The 20,093-nt window shown below is 43.8% G+C and overlaps 1 protein-coding gene across 1 annotated transcript; it reads left to right on the top strand.

Annotated features, from left to right (window-relative positions):
- The first annotated feature begins 5,733 nt into the window (after nt 1–5,733).
- inka2 (inka box actin regulator 2) lies at nt 5,734–18,530 on the top strand. The gene is made up of 2 exons (XM_030052487.1): nt 5,734–6,167; nt 15,150–18,530. Exons 1-2 carry the CDS (start codon nt 6,096–6,098, stop codon nt 16,413–16,415), a joined length of 1,338 nt encoding a protein of 445 aa, XP_029908347.1. The 5' UTR covers nt 5,734–6,095; the 3' UTR covers nt 16,416–18,530.
- The last annotated feature ends 1,563 nt before the right edge of the window (nt 18,531–20,093 follow it).

Here is a 20,093-nt window from a genome sequence, read left to right as displayed (position 1 = left end):
CAGGCAAAATCAGCCTCTGCTTGTAGTGTTATATGATGCACCAAAACCAAATCAATTGATCTTTTAAACTAAACACCTCTTTCACACCAGGTGTCTCACTGCTGGCCTTCAACACGCTTCAGACCAGATAAGTGCTCCTGATGATACCCCACTTTCACAGCTCATTAGCCATCATTAGTGGTTGCCTGATTGATGTCATCAGACAGACGGCCTGGATGACTCAGAGCAGAGGGAGATGGTGATTATGACTAGCTCTGCATAGAGATGAAAACCCACACACTCTACTGCTTCTATAAAACGCCTTCATTCTTGGAGAAGTGTTTCAGAGGCCACTCACACTGGCAAGTTTGATCCGCGCCCAAGCACGATTGCCCTTAAAATCCGGATTCTTTGACCAGTGTGATCGCTCCGTATCGTGCTTGAATACAGTACACTTCCCCCGCTCTGGCACGGTTGGAGGAGGTGTGCTTCAGCGCGGTACGGGCGCGTACACGAGCACATGCACGGTCACGCACGCAGTGCGCGGACGTAAATCATGCAACTTTCCTCCTGCCTCTGCAAAATTGTTTAATGTGCGCAGCGCGATTACCGGCGAATGGCCGCGTTGCGCAATCAATAATCAACCATGTTGTCTGTGTCATTGTCCGTTGTGCTGCTGCAACCGCGTATAAACAAAAGTCGGTTTATAATGAAAGTACAGCAGTCTGTGTGCGGAGATCCGGCAGACCTGGTGCTGGCCGGCACCGCGTCGGCACCGGCCGTCACTGGCCGCGGCACCGCACGGTGTGCGGCCACCCGGTCACCCGGTCTGCCGGATCTGACAGGTGCCGCTCCGGCTGTCAGTTGGACGCTTTCTGAAGAAGGAGGAAGTTTCCTCCAAAACTGTCAAGGTAAATAAACATCCCATGTCTGATTAAAAGGACCAAAAACGTTTTTTAGTTAAAAGGAAGACATGATGAATGTATTTGAACTATACTGATTTATAATGACGTCGGGCCATGCCTGTTGTCGTATTTCAACGTGATGACGCGCACACCGGGGGCAATCGTGCTTGGGCGCGTTTGGGAAAAAGGTAATGTGAGTGCAGGCCAGCCGGGGACTGGGGAGGGGGGGATTTTGGCTTTAGCACGATACGGGCTCAAACTTGCCAATGTGAGTGGGCCCTCAAGCAGAGCATCAAATGAACTGAGATCACTGGGGCTTCTTGCCCACGTGTGCTTGTTCTCTCAGCGCAGTGCAATACATGATGATGTTATTTCAACAGAAGTCATACAAATCCTGCATCACATTATGTTATACACAACATTGTTATTGGCAGCATCTCGTTAAAGTTCTCAGTTTTTCATTTGCTGCTGGATCAGTAAATGGCTAAATGCATTCTCTGATGCTTTGAATAAAAAAAAATACTTTCAGTGATTCAAGTGTACATGAACCTAAAAAATATCTTAAAAATCTAGTAATGCTTTATATATAGATGTATATAAAGTAGAGAGCTGATCTCTGTCTGGTCTGATGGGGGCATGATGTGGGTGGGAAACAGGAACTGCAGTTGGTCATGTTGGCCAAGAGGTTGACCTGTGTATTGCTACCATAACTGATAAGTTAACTAATAAAGGGATTTCAGCAGCTGGCTCACGTCACTGAATGTTCCACTGTGCTGAAATGTTTGTTTGATTTTAACAAGCCAAAATAGTCTGACCTTGGCATGCAAAACTGGACAGGAACGATTCCAAAAGACCAGCAATGTAAAATGTACATTTTAAAGTAAAAATGCCAACCAACAGACTGCATTCACACAGCGGCTGTTTTCCTCTGATGTCACAGGGCCAGGAGGCTCAAATGCTCTAATCATGTTGTACTGCTGTGATGCACCTCTTGGAAATGTAGGACAAGAGGCACTTGTCCAAACTCTGCAAATTAAGGAGCTGTCTTCCATTAGCCGGTGACAAACTGTAAAACTTTACACTTCCCATAAGTCAAGCTCTTCAAGCGAAATACCCTCATTTAGAAGCAGGATATAATTGTGGTGGTCTCGAGATAAAAATTACAAGCAGAAGGGGGGGGGGGCATTTCCAGGGAGAGCTCCAGCTGGGGACAAAGCATTAAATCAAGGGCCTGTCCCCTGAAAACGGGGATGCCTGATCCCCCATATAAAACAGCTTTTTGAATCACTGCAATCATGATAGGTCCATTATCATACAGTCATAACTGTCCACAAAAAATATTAGGCTGAAAGGCCCAGTGGTATGCAAGACTAGCTGTGGATACAGATAGACACACATGGACAGATACACACACACACACTCTGAGAGACACACAGGACTAAAGACATGATCCCCTCTAGGCTGCCGCCTGGTGGAGAGAATAAAGGCAGTAATTTGACAGAAGTGCCTTTGCTATAAACATTGTTTTGTTTGAGGAAGCCCCACTCGAAGGTTTGGAGTTCTGCCACAGTCAGCACTTTCCTACTGCAAGTGAACATGTGTCTACATTTACTGTCATTATAAAAGTCCCTCCTTTTCCATGCTGACATACAGCTGCACCATCCCAAAGATGAACTGCTTGGGAAAATGACAGGAATGATGTGGTAAAGATGCAGGAGGACGTTACATGTGTGGACTTTACACCAGACCCCTGCAAATCCTGTAGTGATGCATCCTAAACACTAGATGGCAGCACATGTACATCCTTGGTATGGGTCCAGTAAAAGACAAACGGTGTGTGTTTTTTGACATAATGAGAGCTAATACGGATATTAACAGACATATTTGACAACTGTGCTAAAGGTTACTTTCAATATTGTACATATTTTTTGACATATGCTGCCCACACATTCCCTTTACACAACACAGTACAGAACATTCAATCACTGTGGTTGGATTATTGCAATTAATAATACTGCCTGATACTACTAATACTAGTTTTCCAAATAATGTATCCATTACAGATTATTACATTAAACAGAAATTGTACTTCATAAGGGGCATGATATATTTTTGACTCATAACGTAATAATCAGTATTCACGAATTAACTCATGATATTACATTCTTGTCATTCTTATGATTTATTACATCATTTGGCAACTCTTATGGGTCATAATAGTATGCTGTTCTAACATTATGGCAATCCGCTACATTAACAAGTTTTATTATATATTCAACACTTTTAGAGGGATGTTGCATTACATTTTGTACAGTCATCTGGCAGGTATTACATTATCAGCTGCTGCGCAACTTGCACATTGTGTGTGGTGCTCTTTCTCCTTAAAATATTAATGCATACCATCTCATTCAGTTAGCCTCACTGCCACAGCTCAGAGAAGTGACTTGACCTAAAGAGATAACTGCTCTCATATGGACTGTTAGAGCATTAATAGAGCTACTGCGTATGTTTTATTTATTTCTGCAGAGGATTGATCACTCCTGAGATCTCAATTACCACACAGTTCACGCCATTTCCTCAGGCTGCGAACAGTATTCCTGTTTTTGTCTGTGAGTTCCACTTTGCTTTGTTTTTTTGGGAAGGCTCCTCCAATTCCACCCCAAGCTTCGATACACAACCTGTGGTAGCAAAGCACAGCATTTCCTTTTTTTTTCTTGATGTCAGAGTTTGTTGGTTATTTGCAGATGATTACTGTTCGACAAAGCAACTAGACTGATCCATAGCAGGAGTTATTTTTCTAGCCAAGGATTCAAACTAAGCAAATTCACCGTCACGGTAAAGCTCAAGTTAATAAAAGCAAATACAGAAACTGATCTACAGCATGTATGAGATGTGTTGTTTAGATTTGATGTCTCATATGTTCAGGCATGAGGGATCAGTAGCAGCTGGTGTTCCCAACAAATGCATCTTGGTGTGCATTCTTTAGACGGTGTGTCATATAGTCATATCATATAGAGTGGTTTCATTGCAAGGACTTCTAAAATTATGTCTTCACTTGGTGGTTTGACTCGTCTTTGGCATGGATAGCCAAACTTCAGGATAACCAGACAAGCCGAAACACAGTTGCATGAAAGAATATGATATTTTGTGCCAGGAATGATAGATTGCTGACAGTTGCTGCTGCATGCGCTGCCTGTGCCCAGTGCTGTGTGGTCTGGCCCCCGGAGACACTTCTTTACCCATTGTGTTCATGCCGACAGCTGGGGGGAAGTGGGCACATGCAGGAGAGGCAGCTGCAGGTCAGGGTCATGCCTGGGCCCAGATTTTACAGAATCTTCCCGCAGCCTCTCAATTCAGCCTATTTAACATTTAATAGGCCCACGTGTCGCTGTCTCCAACTTGAGTGATAGAGATATACTGTACAGGGCCTTCACACTTAGATAGAGTGGTTCAAATGGCTTTTATATGGCTATTATTCAATATTAAAAGACTGCTGAACACTGAGATTCACTTGTGTCTTTGCAAAAGAGTTTTGAAGCCATGAAGACAGACCGTCTATTATCATTACAGCACTTTGAACATTTTAGAAAGGATAATAGCACAGGGCACACAAGTCAATTAAATCTTTCTCTTTCTCTCTCTCTCTCTCTCTCTCTCTCTCTCTCTCTCTCTCTTTTTTTTTTTCTCTCTCTCTCCCTCTCTCTCAGAAGTAAACTGATGCTCTGATGCTCTGATGATTTATTCATTTGCCCAACCCAGTTTCATTGCTTTTGGAATCTACGTTGGAGCAGCTACTTCCTCCCTCTCTGCCTCGCTATCTCTCAGTACCTCTTCGGATCATCTGGGATGCATCAACATCAGGCCTGGTATTAAACTCCAGATGACAATAGCTCTCATTGAAATGGAAGCAGGTCAGAGAGGAGACGGCACCAGGTTTACAAGCTTCCCAGACATTCTGACATTAGATCGGGTCAAACCTGGACAGTGATGAACTGACTGAGAGTCCAGGTTTATACATACTTCATCATATTACTGTACTATGCAATGCAAAACTGGAGTCTGTCAGTTTGCTGCACCGCATCTGGCTCCACTTTGAGGCTGCAGGACCCTAATTCCCTGCAGGAATAGAATAGAATAGAATAGAATAGAATAGAATAGAATAGAATAGGCCCTTATCGATGTGAATAGGTGGCTGTTTGATTACAGATGTTCACCCATCTGCCATTCCAAGTCAAATCTATATGTCAGAGAACGAGCGATACCATGATTTCCAGTTTGAGTCCCTTGTATATGGAAGTCTTCCTTCCTGGGCTAACAAAGTACTGAATCCGGGTCACACAACAAAAGCCTGTGGCTCAGGTGTTTCCTCTCTGACCACAATGACGGCAGCCAGGCAGCTGACCCTGTGGCTAATTTAACATGACATATGGGCTTCTTTTAGATACATCCTCCTTCAACTTCCTCTCAGCAGACCCATACATGCTGCATTAGTGGCTGCAGATTACAATCTGCCTGGAACCTATCAGCATCAGTGATATGGAATATTATTTCCCCCTGCTCCGTCAAAAGCCCCAGCCATATGATCTCTCAGCCTTGATTCAAATATTTCCAGATGATTAGGCTTCTTCCCCGGGCAACAGATTATTTTCTGTGAAATTATTATATGCTGCTGTAGCCAACTCTTACTCGGCCATAACAAATTATAGATCCCTGTTTCATCCCAGTTTGAATGGGATTTGGAGTGTCGTGGGAGGCTCACTCATTGGAGGAAATTGGATGGGCAACGTAAGCGCTCCTCTTGAATGAGAAAAAGGGAGAGGGAAAAAAACGGGCTGCACAGCACACACACTGCAATCTTCCAGCAGAAACCCCAGCAGCGGCCAGGGAGAGATACCGACGGACTGACAACGTCGGTGCATCCCAGACACGGACCTCATTATTATTTCTTGGAGTAAACAAATTTCCATAATCAGGAGTTTTCATTGCAGGATTCGCGTCACAGGACCAGACGCGCACATTCCTGAGCAGGATTTGCGCATTTCCAATCACAACTTGTTTTTTTTTTCTCTCTCTCTCTCTCCCTTTTCTCTCTGAGAATGCTGTTTTTTTTTATTTTCCAGTTTTATTTAGTGGCCCATGTGATAGCTTCTCCTAGGCATGCCTGAGCGGCGATTGACGAGGCGTTTCATTTGAAATTCCTGCATTTTCAAAATGGAACAACAGCTCTCCAAACCAGAACGCAAAAACATGGATGCGTGCTTGAGACGTCTGAAGCAAGAACTGGTATGTTGTGTTGTAATCTTGACTTGCACTGACTGAGCATCACAAAGCAGGTTTAATCTTGTGTAGTCGCTGCAATGTGGAGCTGTAAATGTTGAACGCCAAGATTATTCAGTTATAGTACGTGCAAACTTGGCAAAGCACTGGACGCGTAAACAAAAGCGGGAAACTGAATCTATGATGAAAAATGTAAACATGTCGTCAGTAACACTTGATGCGGCGCTTTGTTTACTGTGTATATTTATGCATCCTGACAAAATTCTCCTTGTAATTTCCTGTTGGGTGAAAGAAGGTGCATCAGTAATTATTTTTATTTATTTTTTCTTCTTATGTATTAAACTGTGCAGGCTTAAAGCTTTAGGCAGAGCAGAGGCATGTGTACATATCTCTCTCGCATCTGGGACAGATGTTCATTTAAGCTTAATGACCCAAACACAATCTTTTGTAATCTCTTTGCATAAAGCTCTGTCCATGGTAGGCTGTGGATTCTTGCACCTGCGCTTTTATTTTGTTTAAACAAAATCTCCATATCTGTATTTTGATGTGTTTGCTGTGGAATGTGGTAATGATTTATTGCAGTGGGCTGCTGAGAGGTCTTTAGTAGGGGAGTCAGTGGCATTTGGAGTCATGTTTAATGCACTGAGGTTCATCACATTACTGTGTCTTAAAAGAATTTGGTGCTCTCCCCTAACTGATAGGGTCTTATACATTTCTGCTCTCCTCTAATAAGCACATTTGTTTGATGGTAGCAAATTGAGGGTGCCATGTTTTACCCCCTTCTTTGAAATGTAAAAAATAAATCTGGAAGCTCACCCCACACCCAGATTTCTTTTTCTTTTTCTTTTTTTTTTTTTCTCGGCAGAAGCACCCCCTTAGACCCATTTTCAAAGGAGCCTTAACTGGCACAGATTTCTTTTGGAATCATCTTCAAAGCAGACAGATTTTTTTTTTCTCCCACTCTACCCAGCCACTGGCCCACAGATAAAGCTAGCATGGCTGTGTGTTTTGCAAGATGATCAGCGCTGTGACTTCTTGCTTCTCTGCTCCAAATTAGCCACACGTCTGTCAACTGGCACTTCAGATTTGGTAGAGCGGACCTGATGCCAGGAGAACATGTTGTGCTATAGCTGCCATATCACAGTTTGGTAACATAATAGAAAAGTGTCGTGCCATGCCCGGGATCAAACAGAGGAACAGATAGCAGATGCCGGTTAAAAAGCTGAGGCAGTCTCCCCTGCACAGGACCATGTGGGACACAATCTGTTGTGGTGTCTTGTTCCGAAAACGGAGGGGGGATGTCTGTGCCAAGGTTGTCACTTTTCTTTGCACTGTGACTGATTTTCATCCAGTGCTCATTCGAGAGTGGTAAACAGGTTCCATCTGCAACCCAGAAAACACAAACATCTTTCTCCATGCCTTTGTCATGCACAGCTGCGGTGCCACTGAGTTCATAATGCAGCTCTTTGCCCTTATAGTGTGATGCACAAAGTAAATGTCCACCTTAACATAATTTGTGAGCGCTTCTCACAACTCTCTTTGAATGAGATGCTCTGCCAAACAGGGCATGCATTGTAAATTAAGCAATAGTGTATTAGGCTTTGAAAGCCTCATGCAATGGTGCAGTAAATTACCACTGCATACTTAATAATCACCAGCAGAACCACTCTATACACTTCTAAGTCAATAGGATCCCACCAGGACCGTGACAGCCAAGATCTCTGACACCCAGTCGCCTCTAAAAGAAGAGGAGCATCATATGAAAGTGTGAACACTGACTGTCCGGGGTCAGGAGGGGTCAGTCTGTGTGGGGTAGCAGGTCAAGCTTGAACATGTGACCTTTGGCCTGACTGGTTGTAGGCGCTATTTCTTCCAACTGCTGACCAGAGCCTCTGCACCACTGACGCTGAAAATCAATCCTGAACGATTGGTTTTCAAGGTGGGAATGTGTTCGAATTTAAACGGGGACATTTTGATCTTTTTAGTTGTTGTTTTTTTTCTTCTTGTGTTACTGTACGTGAAATCATTGTTTTTCAAAAGGCCACCAGTTTCTATTTGTGCTCATGAAAAGCATTATAAGTCTCCGTAGTAATCTTAGGGGAATAATGACAACAATAAGATATTTTTAAGCTCAGCATGACTCACTGTTCGTACAACAGAATAGGAGTGGTGAAAAGAAAAAAAAAAAGATAAGCTCCCGCCTTCCTCCTTGGAGTTGAAGACACAAACACTAACTTGACCCTGAATCATCCTGTCTAAATGCAGGGTTCGCACCTGTGTGACAGTGTTATTTCAGAAACTAAGGCATAAAACAAACCTTTTGATATCAACACTGTAGCGCTGCTAAGTTCACGTGCAAGCCTCTTTATCCCTTTCACACCTGAGGCGGATTTCAAAAATCACCGTCACGCTGGAATACAACACCAAAGCCAGCACACCTGAGGTCATGCAATCTGAGAAAGGCACGCACACACACACAAGTGCCAAAACTGTCTTGTGTGGCAAGTTTGTGTGCCATGAAGTTGCATGTTCTCTGATACCTCTGGGGCACAGGATCAAAAAAAAAAAAAAAAAAGAAACAGCACAAAGCACTGTAGTTGTTCAGCTTTCTGCTCGTTTGTTTTGTGCCTCTCTAAAAGCTCCCGTTCTCTAACCTGCCCTTCCTTCCCTTTGGCTAAAATTGGCCCAACAGTTGGTTGCAACTGTGGGGTTTGCATGTGCGATCATTGTGTTTGAGATGGAGCCGATAACCTTTCACAGAGCCCGTTTATTATTCTGCACTGTGAATACTGGCAGCTTCATAATGATTCACAGAGGGAAAAAATTGTTAGTGCACATGATATCATGATATAAATTGAGTTATAGTTTATTGTGCATGTGCATGTTTTTCAATCAGTCAGTTAAACTATTCATAATGCACATTTCATACAATGCAATATGCTTTTCTATGGATAATTCTGCTGCCTCTGGAGGCACATGTGTAACTCCAGCAGACTAGGACCAAGACCTGTGCCTGCCCTCCTCACTGCTTCTGTCTTCCCTCCAACTGTCTAAGTGAAGAAAAGAAAAAAAATAAACTTTGTTTAATAGTTGCCATGAGCAATGCACTCTGTGAGGATTAGGCCTGTAATTGTGGGCTGCAGAACAGGCTATGCACTTGCACTTCCCACACAGAAGGTGCTGACGTCAACTGTTTTGCAATCAAGCATTTATCTAATGATCCTGCCCTCCAATGCAGATTACCAGCCAGGATGACTGCAGATTGGATCAGAGACTGTCTCTAAATATCATTTGCCAAAGAAGATGATATGGACTCTAATCAGCCTGTTGCTCCCATAGCAACGTCATTCACGCCGCTGAGAGCATAAATGAGGTCTAGCAGGAAGCTAGCCATCACGGCATCTCCCATAATTACGAAAGCCCCACCGAGGCTGTTTGTCAGATAGTAGGTTTTAGCAACATTAATACTGCTGATAAATTTCTTGAAAATAAAATTGGTATCAGTAAGTTATTTTTTAACCTTCTATAAAGAGCCATTATATTTAGGTAATAAATAGTAGGAGATGTTGACCGGATGAATCTTAAAAGCATTATATCATCTGGAACAAGTGAACTGTTCTGCCCTGCCCCTTCCCGACGAGGCTTTCCCTGCTTTTCAAAATAACACAAAGTCCCATGGGATAAGGGTTTATTGGCTCTAATATATTGCTGCATGGAATTGTTTTGGAGTTATAGAGGGGGAAAGGCAGTGTGTGTGTGTGTGTGTGTGTGTGTGTGTGTGTGTGTGTGTGTGTGTGTGTATGTGTGAGTTCAACAGTGGGACTGAAATACAGATTCTATCCGTGCTGCAATGTTAGATTTGCTATTGCATATGGAGAACTAGGCTAAGGTAGATGCTGATTAGTACTTTCTAACAAGTGTAGTGTAGTTGGCCCAGTGATCGTGCACCATGTCAAAGAGGGCTTTGGAGGCACATACTCACCATGTGTGCGTGACATGGAGCTGAGTTTTCAGCCCATGGAGCCACACCTCTCAGCTCGCCTTGACTGCCCCCTTAGGAGACACATGTACTATAGAGTGGGCCATAGTCACAGTAATCAACATATTACGCATTGCAAGAGGAACATTATGGCAAAGATTTGGATGTCATGTAAAGGCCAAATGTGTGTGGGAGGCATTTACAGCCGACGTTCTCTGGTAAATATTACACACCCGGCCTTACTCCTCTCCTGAGCATGACCCTTAGCACATTTGGCCCAAACAGGGTCATGATTTAACTTTGAGGCATGAATGTTAGAGAGGCATTCAAGCCCTATACACAGTGATTTATTTCTTCACTGAATGCGTCACGGCCTTATTGCCCTCTCGACCGTGACCCCGGATCCCTCCACAGTGGTCTGTGGTGTGTCCAGCAGTTCAGAGTCACAGAGCTCCTCTGTGTATCCCCAGGACAGAGATCCCATTCCTGTCCTTGACCCACACAGCCCACCATTCATTTTAACGAGGGTGGAGGGAGGGTGAAATAGGCTAGCCGCTGCTAGCCAGCGCCTACTAAACAGGAAGAGCCTTTGGGTCCAGTAACCCTGGCCTCACTGTTTCCTCCCCTCCAGCCAATAACAACAATATAAACAACAACAGTGAATGGCTGCTCTTTTACAACTGTTCAAGTCATGGAATAGTGAGGTGGTACGTGTTTGGTTTCAACTTGCGTTTGTGTGCGTATTTTCCCCTATTTAACCGTGTCAATGAGACTCTTTGAACGTCACCTTCAAACGAGGCGGGTGCGGGTATGTGTGAGTTAAGTGTGCTGTGTTTGCACGGTGCATTTACTTCTGCTCCTTAACCGAAGCAGGTACTATCATGCCACAATGAAGGCAAAGAGGCCTATCTCAACAGACAGCAAAGAAATCGCACTGATTTATTTATACTCAGTGGTATTTAATTCACTTTCATGCATATTGAATGTTTTTTGAATGCATCTTCACGACAGCTTTTGCAGGAAGGTTCAGCTCTTCTGGATGTTAGGTTTTCAGTCACTGCTGCCCGGACATGACTTAATAAAATGCAGAAGTACGATATATTTTTTTTTAATAGCCAGAACATTTTAATGAGCTTCCACCCAACATTAATTCAAGACTGCCAGCTATTGTTCTAAAACTTTGAAGCATTCAGGCCTTAATTGGCAATTATGGCTGGCTGGTTGGCATCACTGCACCGGGATGAAGACAGGGAAGGGGAGTGTCTGGAAGGCCCTTGTTTGCTGGATTCATTCATGCAGCCTTTTCTTTTGATCAACAGTTTTTCAATTGTTTCCTTTTTTTCAAAATGATCATTCATGGGAATAGATGCTTGATAGATCAACTGGCTAAAATCTGGGGAGACTTTGGCTCAAAAAGAAGACTTAATTGAGCTTCACAAGATTGGATTAATGATGCCAATGTTTCTACACCGTAACAATTCCCTGCGGCTGCAGTCCCTTCCCTCTTTTCTTACGTTTTTCATCAAATTAAACAAGAGAGACATTTTTCTCATCTCAATTCACCCCAAGCATAAGACTTTAAGGTCCTGGGGTTGATCCTGTCACTTCAATGTTTTTGATTTAATGAGACCCTAAGCTGGTTCACACAAACTGGAAGTGGGACATCTCAGGATCTCCGCTAAGTAATTACAACAGCAATTTGCACCTAAACAACAAACTACCTTGGGCCATTTAAAGTCACATTCAGAATCTCAGCAGATGACAGAGGTAAACTCTAAAGAGCTGACATATTTGGGCCACAAATTTTTGCCTCCAGAGTTAGTTGGTAAGGTGGAATAATAGGGTTTAGCTAACTATTGCTCCACTGTTTTTCCCCCCCTGGGCACAATATGAATTAGTAATGTTGCCTTAGAATAGAAATGCCAGTAAACAACTCAGTGTGCTTTAAATAACTGAAGGGAATGCCTGCGTTTTGGGGATAATGGAAAAGTTGCATGTGAGTGTTAAATTAGGGTGTTTTTAGTCAGGATGTGTTAACAGGTTTTCTGTTGAAACTACAGGAGCGTGGTAAGGGTGGGAGATAATATTTCAAAAACAGATTTAATGCACATAAGTGATCCAACTTTAACCTGCAACTTAAGAGCGCAGTAATCTCTTGAATCATCCCAGCATAATCTTACAAAGATGTAATGACAAAACATAAACTCTGCGTATCATCTTATCATAAAACTGGTTGAACTTTGAAGTGGCTGAAAGTAAACCGTAATTATGCACGTTTTCCCAGCCTCTCCCAAGACGCTGACAATTATAACTAATGAAGTCAGCCATATGTGTGAGGCATGAAGACATGAGACAACCTGACTGCTAATTACACATACCTTTGTGGCCTATTTTATCCCACAAGGGTGAAACAAAGTGCCCTTTGTTCCCAACATATGCATTGATAGGTTCATTATCTGATCTCAGAGCGTATTTGTTACACTTCTATGCACCTACCTTTCCATATGCTGCTGAGGAGCACGGTGATGTAACCCAGAGGTCTCCAAGGAAATGTCAGCTGTAAGGCAGGCTTATTAATGGGTGTTTATCTGCACTCCGCGTGTATTGACCTTGTAGAAACTGTCACTGTTGAGGTTTTGTTTAGGCACTGGCGTATTTTGATTGAAATGCTGTGGTGGAACAAAAAGTTAAATACCACAAGTTCATTTTAGAGAAAATCATCAAGTTCAGAATTCAATATCAGTAAAACACAGAGGTTCGTTTGAGTTTTACTGCTGTTTGCCTAGTGAAGATCCAAGGTTATCTACTATCCTTTACAAAGCCCAAAAGTTATTCCGATGTTTCAAGGTTTGGCTAGTAATCATAAGGGAGCTGTGTGTTATTGCTTTTCCCGAATAGTCGCTATCTCATTTCGAAACCCTGCATATCTTCTCATGGTTGAGAATTTATTTTTGATCTAAATATAGGCCACGAATGTTTGTTATCTAGTACATTTTCCCCCAGCTCCCATGATAGTTTGACACAAAATGCTTGGGAAAAAATGTAATCTACATCCTATGTTCTTGCAGCACACATTCCCCTCTCACGGTGCTTAGAGCACTTTGTTTATGATGCCGCACTGTCAAACACAGTTGGCCTGTGCAGCTACTTTTCCCACCCGGGGTCATCACAATCACTGCTCCCCCAAGATTAAGTATCACAGTCTGGTGTTGTTACACCTACAAACACTCCCCTCGTCTCTATTTGCCCCCACCCCATATGCCTTTTGTTCTTATGGTGTCATCTATAATTGAATTCATCAACAGTTCCCTGTTCGACATCTAAACATATGGCAAGCCCCCATTCCATCCCATCTTACACACACACACACACACATACGCCCCCCTTTCTCCTCTCTCCCTCTCCCCACCCCCCCTACTCGTCCGCCTGTCACCCCAGTCCACTTCCACTGCTGCCGGCCGTGTCAGTCACCATCCGCCCACTCTCCCTCTCACTGAACGCCCCCCCCATACACATACACCTCCCTTCTCATTGTCAATCCGTTGCCGCCCGAATGACCCCACCCCCACTGTTAGGGATTATAGTCTAGGCGGGCAGCGCTGATTGGCTGCCATGTCTGGCAGTGTCCCCTCATTGGAGAGAGATACATATAGGGGCAGTCAGGCCGATCCGTTTGAAAGGTGAGAGGACAGACAGTGACAGACAGACTGGCAAAGGTACTGACAAACGACAAAAGAGAGGCAGACAGGGACACCTCGACCCCCACCGTTGTGAAAGTTTCTGCAAGGTAATATATTTATGGATTTGGATTTTGCAAGATTTATGATGTTTGTTTCATTGAATAGGCAATGATCAGTCTTGGAAATTTGCAAGGCAGTTGAAAAATTATTTATTTAGAGTACATTTGTTTTCCTTTGTGGAGTGATAGTTCTGTTTTAGTGGGGAAAAAACAGTTGATCAATCAGTGCAGCCTGCTGTAGGTATACACGTGCAGCTTAGTAAGATTCAATAACTTTCTCACCAACATTTCCCATGGGCTCAGGCATGTTTTTCAAAATACTTTGCATGCTTCCTCTCTCATCTTCCCACAGATGTTTTGAAAAGAGAGGCTGCCTGGCAGATTTGTCTCATGAGTCAGATGTAGTCAGTGTATTTGCCTTGACAAAGATATAACCGTTGCCATGTCAAAAGAAGGATTCAAAGTTGAGGCGTGTAATGACTCAGGCTAACAAGTCAAGACACAGGTCAGGATGCTGCCTCAGGGCTTTCTGTCTGCCTGCAGGAGAAAACGGTTAGTCCAGGTCACATGACACAAGCTCTTAGACAGATGAGAGCAGAAAGAGAGAGTAGGAGGAGAGGGATGAAAGCAGAGTGAAGGAGTAAGATTTAGTGGGACGTGAGAGCAAAGAAAAACATAGATTTGGGAGGAGAGAGCAAAGATATGATAAGTCAGATAAGACAAAGCAATGGGTGCAAAGATAAAACTAGACAAAGTAGAACAGTGTGAAAACAGATGACAGCGTTGATAGTCTACAACTGTCGTGGCCAAGGATCATTTCTCTTACACAGGCCATATGGGACAATAGCCTGTCATTCAAAACTAGGTCACATGACCCTTAATTAAAGAAGGTGTGCAGCCTGGATAACACAAAACATGACAACCGAGTCTAACACCAATGGAGAGACAAAGCCTATCCTAATTCACTGGGCTGTGATGGTGCATACTGTAATTTTTTATTCATTAATTCATTCATTTGATGTCTTTGATACTGTCAGATGTTGGTGTGTAATTGGATTTGTCCTGGCGCTGAGATTAATGGTGAACATAAGGGGGGACAGTGAAGGAAATGGCCTTTGATGGATGACATGAGCCCTACGGGAGGTTGAGAAGTCAAGTGCTTGGATTGATGAGTTATACAAGGCCTTTTGTTGTTAAGCCTATCTGGCAATGCCCATGATGTCTCTCATCTCTCCCTCTCTTTTTCTTCTCCCTCTCTCTCTCCCTGCAGCTGTCTATGAAAGAAGCGGGAGATGGCCTCCACGCCCAAATGAATTCAATGATGGGAGCCCTCCAGGAACTCAAGCTCCTTCAGGTTCAGACAGCGCTAGAAAGCCTTGACATCTCGGGACGGCCCATTAACCGAGGGCCCCCGCAGCCTGTTCCATCAGCACCTCCCGTTGCAGCGGCAGCAGCAGCCTCAAGTGAAACCCACGTGTCTTGCTTTAGCCAGACCATGCCTGAGGAATGCAGCTCCAGCCCGAGTCCCGTCCCAAGTCCTGGGCCATCTCTGGATAGCAGAGCCAGCACCAGTCGAGATGACCGGAGCCAGTCCCAACACAGAAGTAGCCTGGGAACCTCATCCTCTTCTACTTCCAGCCTGGAGAGTGAAAGTGAGAGAAGTGAGAGAAGTGAGAGAAGCGCAAGAAGCGAGAACATCCTTGAGTCAATACCCAGGAGGTGGTCAGGATACACAGCCCCCCAGGTGAACTTCTGTGGGCCGATGGTGGATAACCCTCCACCGGAGCCCAATCCACTGGCTGCCCGCCGTGCCCAGGTGGTCGATCTGCCTGGCATCCTGTACAGCCTCTCCAGAGAGGGTCCTTCATTAGACAGTGACTACTCCCAGGACAGCATGGACGACGCCAGCGACTGGACCTCCTCACTTATGAGCCGCAGCCGCAACCGGCAGCCCTTAGTACTCGGGGACAATGTCTTCGCCGACCTGGTGGGCAACTGGCTAGATCTGCCTGAGCTAGAGAGGGAAGAGGAAGAGGAGGAGGAGAAGAGAAAGAGGAGAGGGGAAAGGACTGTGGACAGAGGGGCAGATGGAGGGGCAGATCGACCAGACACGCCCGCTCACCCACTCCGTCTCAGCCGCTCACAGGAGATCTGCCGGAAGTTCTCACTAACCACAAACATCTTCAAGAAGTTTCTGCGCAGCGTGCGGCCCGACAGGGACAAGCTTCTCAAGGAGAGGCCTGGCTGGATGGCTCCCGAGCTCCCAGAGGGAGACCTCTTCAAAAGGCCCAAGAAACTGGGTCCAAAAACTTCCAAAGGGAGCTTTTACCTGCCGTTCTGGGCAGGTGGACAGCAAAGCAAAGGCAGGCCGTGTCCACATCTATCTGAAGCAGAGAGGAATCACCACCACCTTCCCCAGTTCCACCAGCAGCACCAGCAGCCATTTCCAGGGATTTATTTAGACAGGAGACAGCCAGAGAGCAGGCTGGAGAAAATGCATCCCTTGTTTGACTACAACACAGCAGTGTGGGTCTGACAGTGACTCTCGGGCCGAGGCCATTAGACCGCTACTGCTGCCAAACTGAGTGACAGGTGCTGGGGATTTGGCTTGGCTGGAGGGGTGTGAATGAGAGACTGGCATACAGTTGTCTCCCTAAAAATGAAGCAAGAGATGATGAACTTGACACCACAGCATTTCCTCCTCCAACTCCAAGATTATCAGGGCAACAGTTTGTCTGACAATCCTAAAACTTAAACGTGTGTATGTTTGTGTGCCTAGGAGTGTGTCTGAAAGAGATGAGAGATTGGGGGAGAGAGAGAGACTTTTGTGAAGAATTTCTTCTGCCAGGTTTGTATAATTGAACTTTCTGTGTGCATGTATGAGTGAGCTCCCAGGACTTCATAACAGATGGTACTTTCATACGGACAACTTATTCGGAATGTCTCTTATGAGTTACATTATCTTTCATCATTACAGTTCTCAATGAATCATCCACTGTGTTCAGTATTGACTTGTTCACTTCTATGCTACACACTCTCATATATCACACTTGATCACTTTGTCTCGTATCTATCAATAGAACACCAACTGTTGGATTGCTCGGGCACTGTTTTTTATAAACGACATTTTGAACAGCTGTTACTGAACGCACTGCCACTAAACACAAGTTCCCTGTTGTTTCATCAAAGGCGTACACATTTCTTTGGGCTAACGAAGCCTTGATTGAACCAGTCAGCCACGTTCACCTTGCTCAGGGAATGAATGTTATACAGGACACTGCCGCATTTAAACAGAGCTAACATGTTCAATATAGCAAAAATTTTGCCTCGTCTCATCTTGCCTAGACTATACAGCAATACAGTGCATGACTAGCTTATGCCATTGAAGACTGCGCATTAAACTTTGAGACTTGTCCCTTGTAGTGCTCGTCAGGGAAGTTGTGCTTGCTGTTGTGCAAGAAATTCTCTTTTTTTTTCTCTGCACATCTTGACTCAACTGTTAGTCCTCCTGGGCTGTTGTGTCTTATGCAGAGAGAGAGAGAGAGAGAACAGGAGGGGTAGAGATAACACAGGCAGACAGTAGTAACTGACTGCCATCTGGTACCCGGACATTATGTAAAGCTTATCAGCCACAGGCTTAAAGAACATGCAGAATGGGCCCAGTCGATCCCAAGGCTCTGTGCATGAACTACATTGTGATAATGGTGCTGCATATGTGCACAGGTGAACACATTACAGGGCTGGGACAGATGCATGTGGACGCAAAGACACATGATCTCCATCAGACAGGTGGTTTGAGTTACAGAAGAGACTGTCATTATGGGATTACAGTTTTTGTTTACCTAAATGTACAGATCATTGTACATAATTATCATCAACCAAACTCAGCAGCAATAAAATGGCCATCTCATGTCCCATTGCATGACTCTGAGATAAACTTCATCTTCGTTTTTCTGCACAGATGAATATGTCACTTTACAGTTACATGAAAGCAACACCGTCACACTTGTACTTAAGACAGGAGTTAATCTTTGACTTATCTATTCTCTTGTATCATAATGAATACAGTGTTTGTTTTTGTTGTTCTAGTGTTATTCATTTCAAGGAGCTCCATAATGGTCAAGAACAAACTACAGCTTCCCTCACAAATCCCCTCAGGTTAACAGATGATACTGCCTGCTCTGATTATTTGTTCATATAGAGGGCCACTGTTATGCAAGGACAATCTGATTCTCTAACTTATTATTATTGTTAAAACAGTTCATTTCAGTTTGATGTAATTCTAGGCCAGTCCCTTTAGCCCACAGGAATCAGGCCTCAGGTCTTCCCAGCATCTTGGCCAGCCAATCCATATGGTGTTGTTTCAGTATTCAGGTCAACACATCTACACAGATCAGAAGGTCAAACACACAGAGACCATATCTGCTAAGACTGTTGTGCCATAAGGCACTGTCTGAGATGTCATATCACAGTGTGTATATTTAAATGTATATTTTCATTCTCCCTATTTACAGCTCCCTAAGTGTAATTTTGAGCACTGTCGTTGATATTATTATTCATCAGGGTTCTGCGAACCTCAAACAGTGATCCTGTGTCATGTGCACTGTAAAACTGTCACTGACTCTTTGTAAATTAAATCTGTTTTCAGAAAGTGATGTCTCTCAGTGTCTTCAATTTAGTTTTGTGCATCCTGTTGTGAATCTAGATTCAATTTAGATAGCTGCAGCACTTTCAATTGTTCTGTTGTTTACAGGAGTGGGCCAAGTTCAGTGTCAGCCCAAACAAACACAAAGTTTCCTCAGAATCACCATCTATTTCATATAAAATGTTTGTTCTTCAGATGCCATGTAAGAAGCATGCTGAAATCAAATGCATTATCTCTTTAGTGAGACAAACATTTTCTTATTTGGATTTTGGAAGAGATGCTTTATACATTTTATTTGTAATCTGGCAAAAAAAAAAGAAGTAAAAAGCTCTCACTAAGACGAGTGCAGCATTAGGCCGTAAGATCAAGCCTTTGCTTTCAGCTGTGGCTCTTAGCGTGATTTGACTCGGCCCTGCTCCCCGCTTCCTCAATACAGCAAAGTGCCTCTGCATGATGAACAAGTTCATTCAGGGCAAAGCCAGCAAGTTGCTGCCTGTGCATCAACTGTGCACTAAAGTGATTCTAAATCTGTACCACAACTCCATCAGTGTCTTCAATAAATAAACACAGAGAACACACACTCTATTGCCCTCAATTTCATCACAGGCACAAGACACTTCAATCCCTGAAATGCCTTTTTTGAGATATATCAAACCACTATCACTTTACCTTTTTGCCTCCTAGGACTTTATCTAAGAAACTCCATTAACACCTTCTGCAAAGGTCCTGGGCCCAGTTTCACAAAACCATCTTACCACTGTGATCCTCAGCTTGAGGTACAAATAATGTGGCCCAACACTAAGATGCTTTAAGAAACAGCTTCCCTGGCTCAGCTGATAGAATATTCTTTGCAGATATTGGTAATTGTAAAGTCACTAATAATGACTTGACTTGGGGAACTTTCCAGCACATGATGACATTCAAATAGTGTGAAAACATTTCTTTTTTCAGAGGAAAACTCATAACTTGCCTCTTCACACACTGATGAAGAGAGTCTTTTGAGGCTACACTTATGTATTTTGTGTCATATCCTGAAATCTGTGTAAGCTAAATCAGCTAGATGTTTTTTTCACACATGCATATGCGGTACCAAAATTTGTTTTATTTAAGTCAATATTCCCTCAGCATTAACATTGTTGCATAGGAACACATTAGAACTTTATGTAACGTTCTCCAAGCAGGTCAGTGAGCATTCGAGATTAAAAAAGATGCAGGATTCATTTAGAGATGGGCTAAGAATAATCTCTGTCTGTGTGTGTGTGTGTGTGTGTGTGTGTGTGTGTGTGTGTGTGTGTGTGTGTGTGTGTTTAACCAAATACTGATGAGGAAAGAAGATTTTACTGATGTTGAAAAAATGGTTCTCAGTTCAAGTGATGGGAATTGTGTGTCTGTGTCAGTGTGTCCATGAAAGAGAGAGAGAGAAAGAGAGACAACAGCTGCTGCTGTAGTCCCTCTCTCCTGGCTCAGTTTCCCTTGGGATCTCTACAGTGGACGCTGACTGGCTGACCCCCTGCCCAACTCCACCTCCTGCAGCCCCCTCCCCTCCGCATTGCTTTTCTCTCCAGTCGC

This window comes from Myripristis murdjan, chromosome 5, assembly GCF_902150065.1.
Source record: "Myripristis murdjan chromosome 5, fMyrMur1.1, whole genome shotgun sequence".
In the NCBI taxonomy this organism is placed as follows: domain Eukaryota; kingdom Metazoa; phylum Chordata; class Actinopteri; order Holocentriformes; family Holocentridae; genus Myripristis; species Myripristis murdjan.
The sequence above is the reverse complement of the archived record's forward strand: the minus strand, read 5'-3'. Positions and strand labels throughout refer to the sequence as shown.

Excerpts from the sequence above, each read along its gene's own strand:
- inka2 (XM_030052487.1), top strand. The coding sequence starts at position 6,096 with ATGGAACAACAGCTCTCCAAACCAGAACGCAAAAACATGGATGCGTGC. Across the intron at positions 6,168-15,149 it reads GACGTCTGAAGCAAGAACTG|CTGTCTATGAAAGAAGCGGG; the intron begins GTATGTTGTGTT and ends CTCTCCCTGCAG.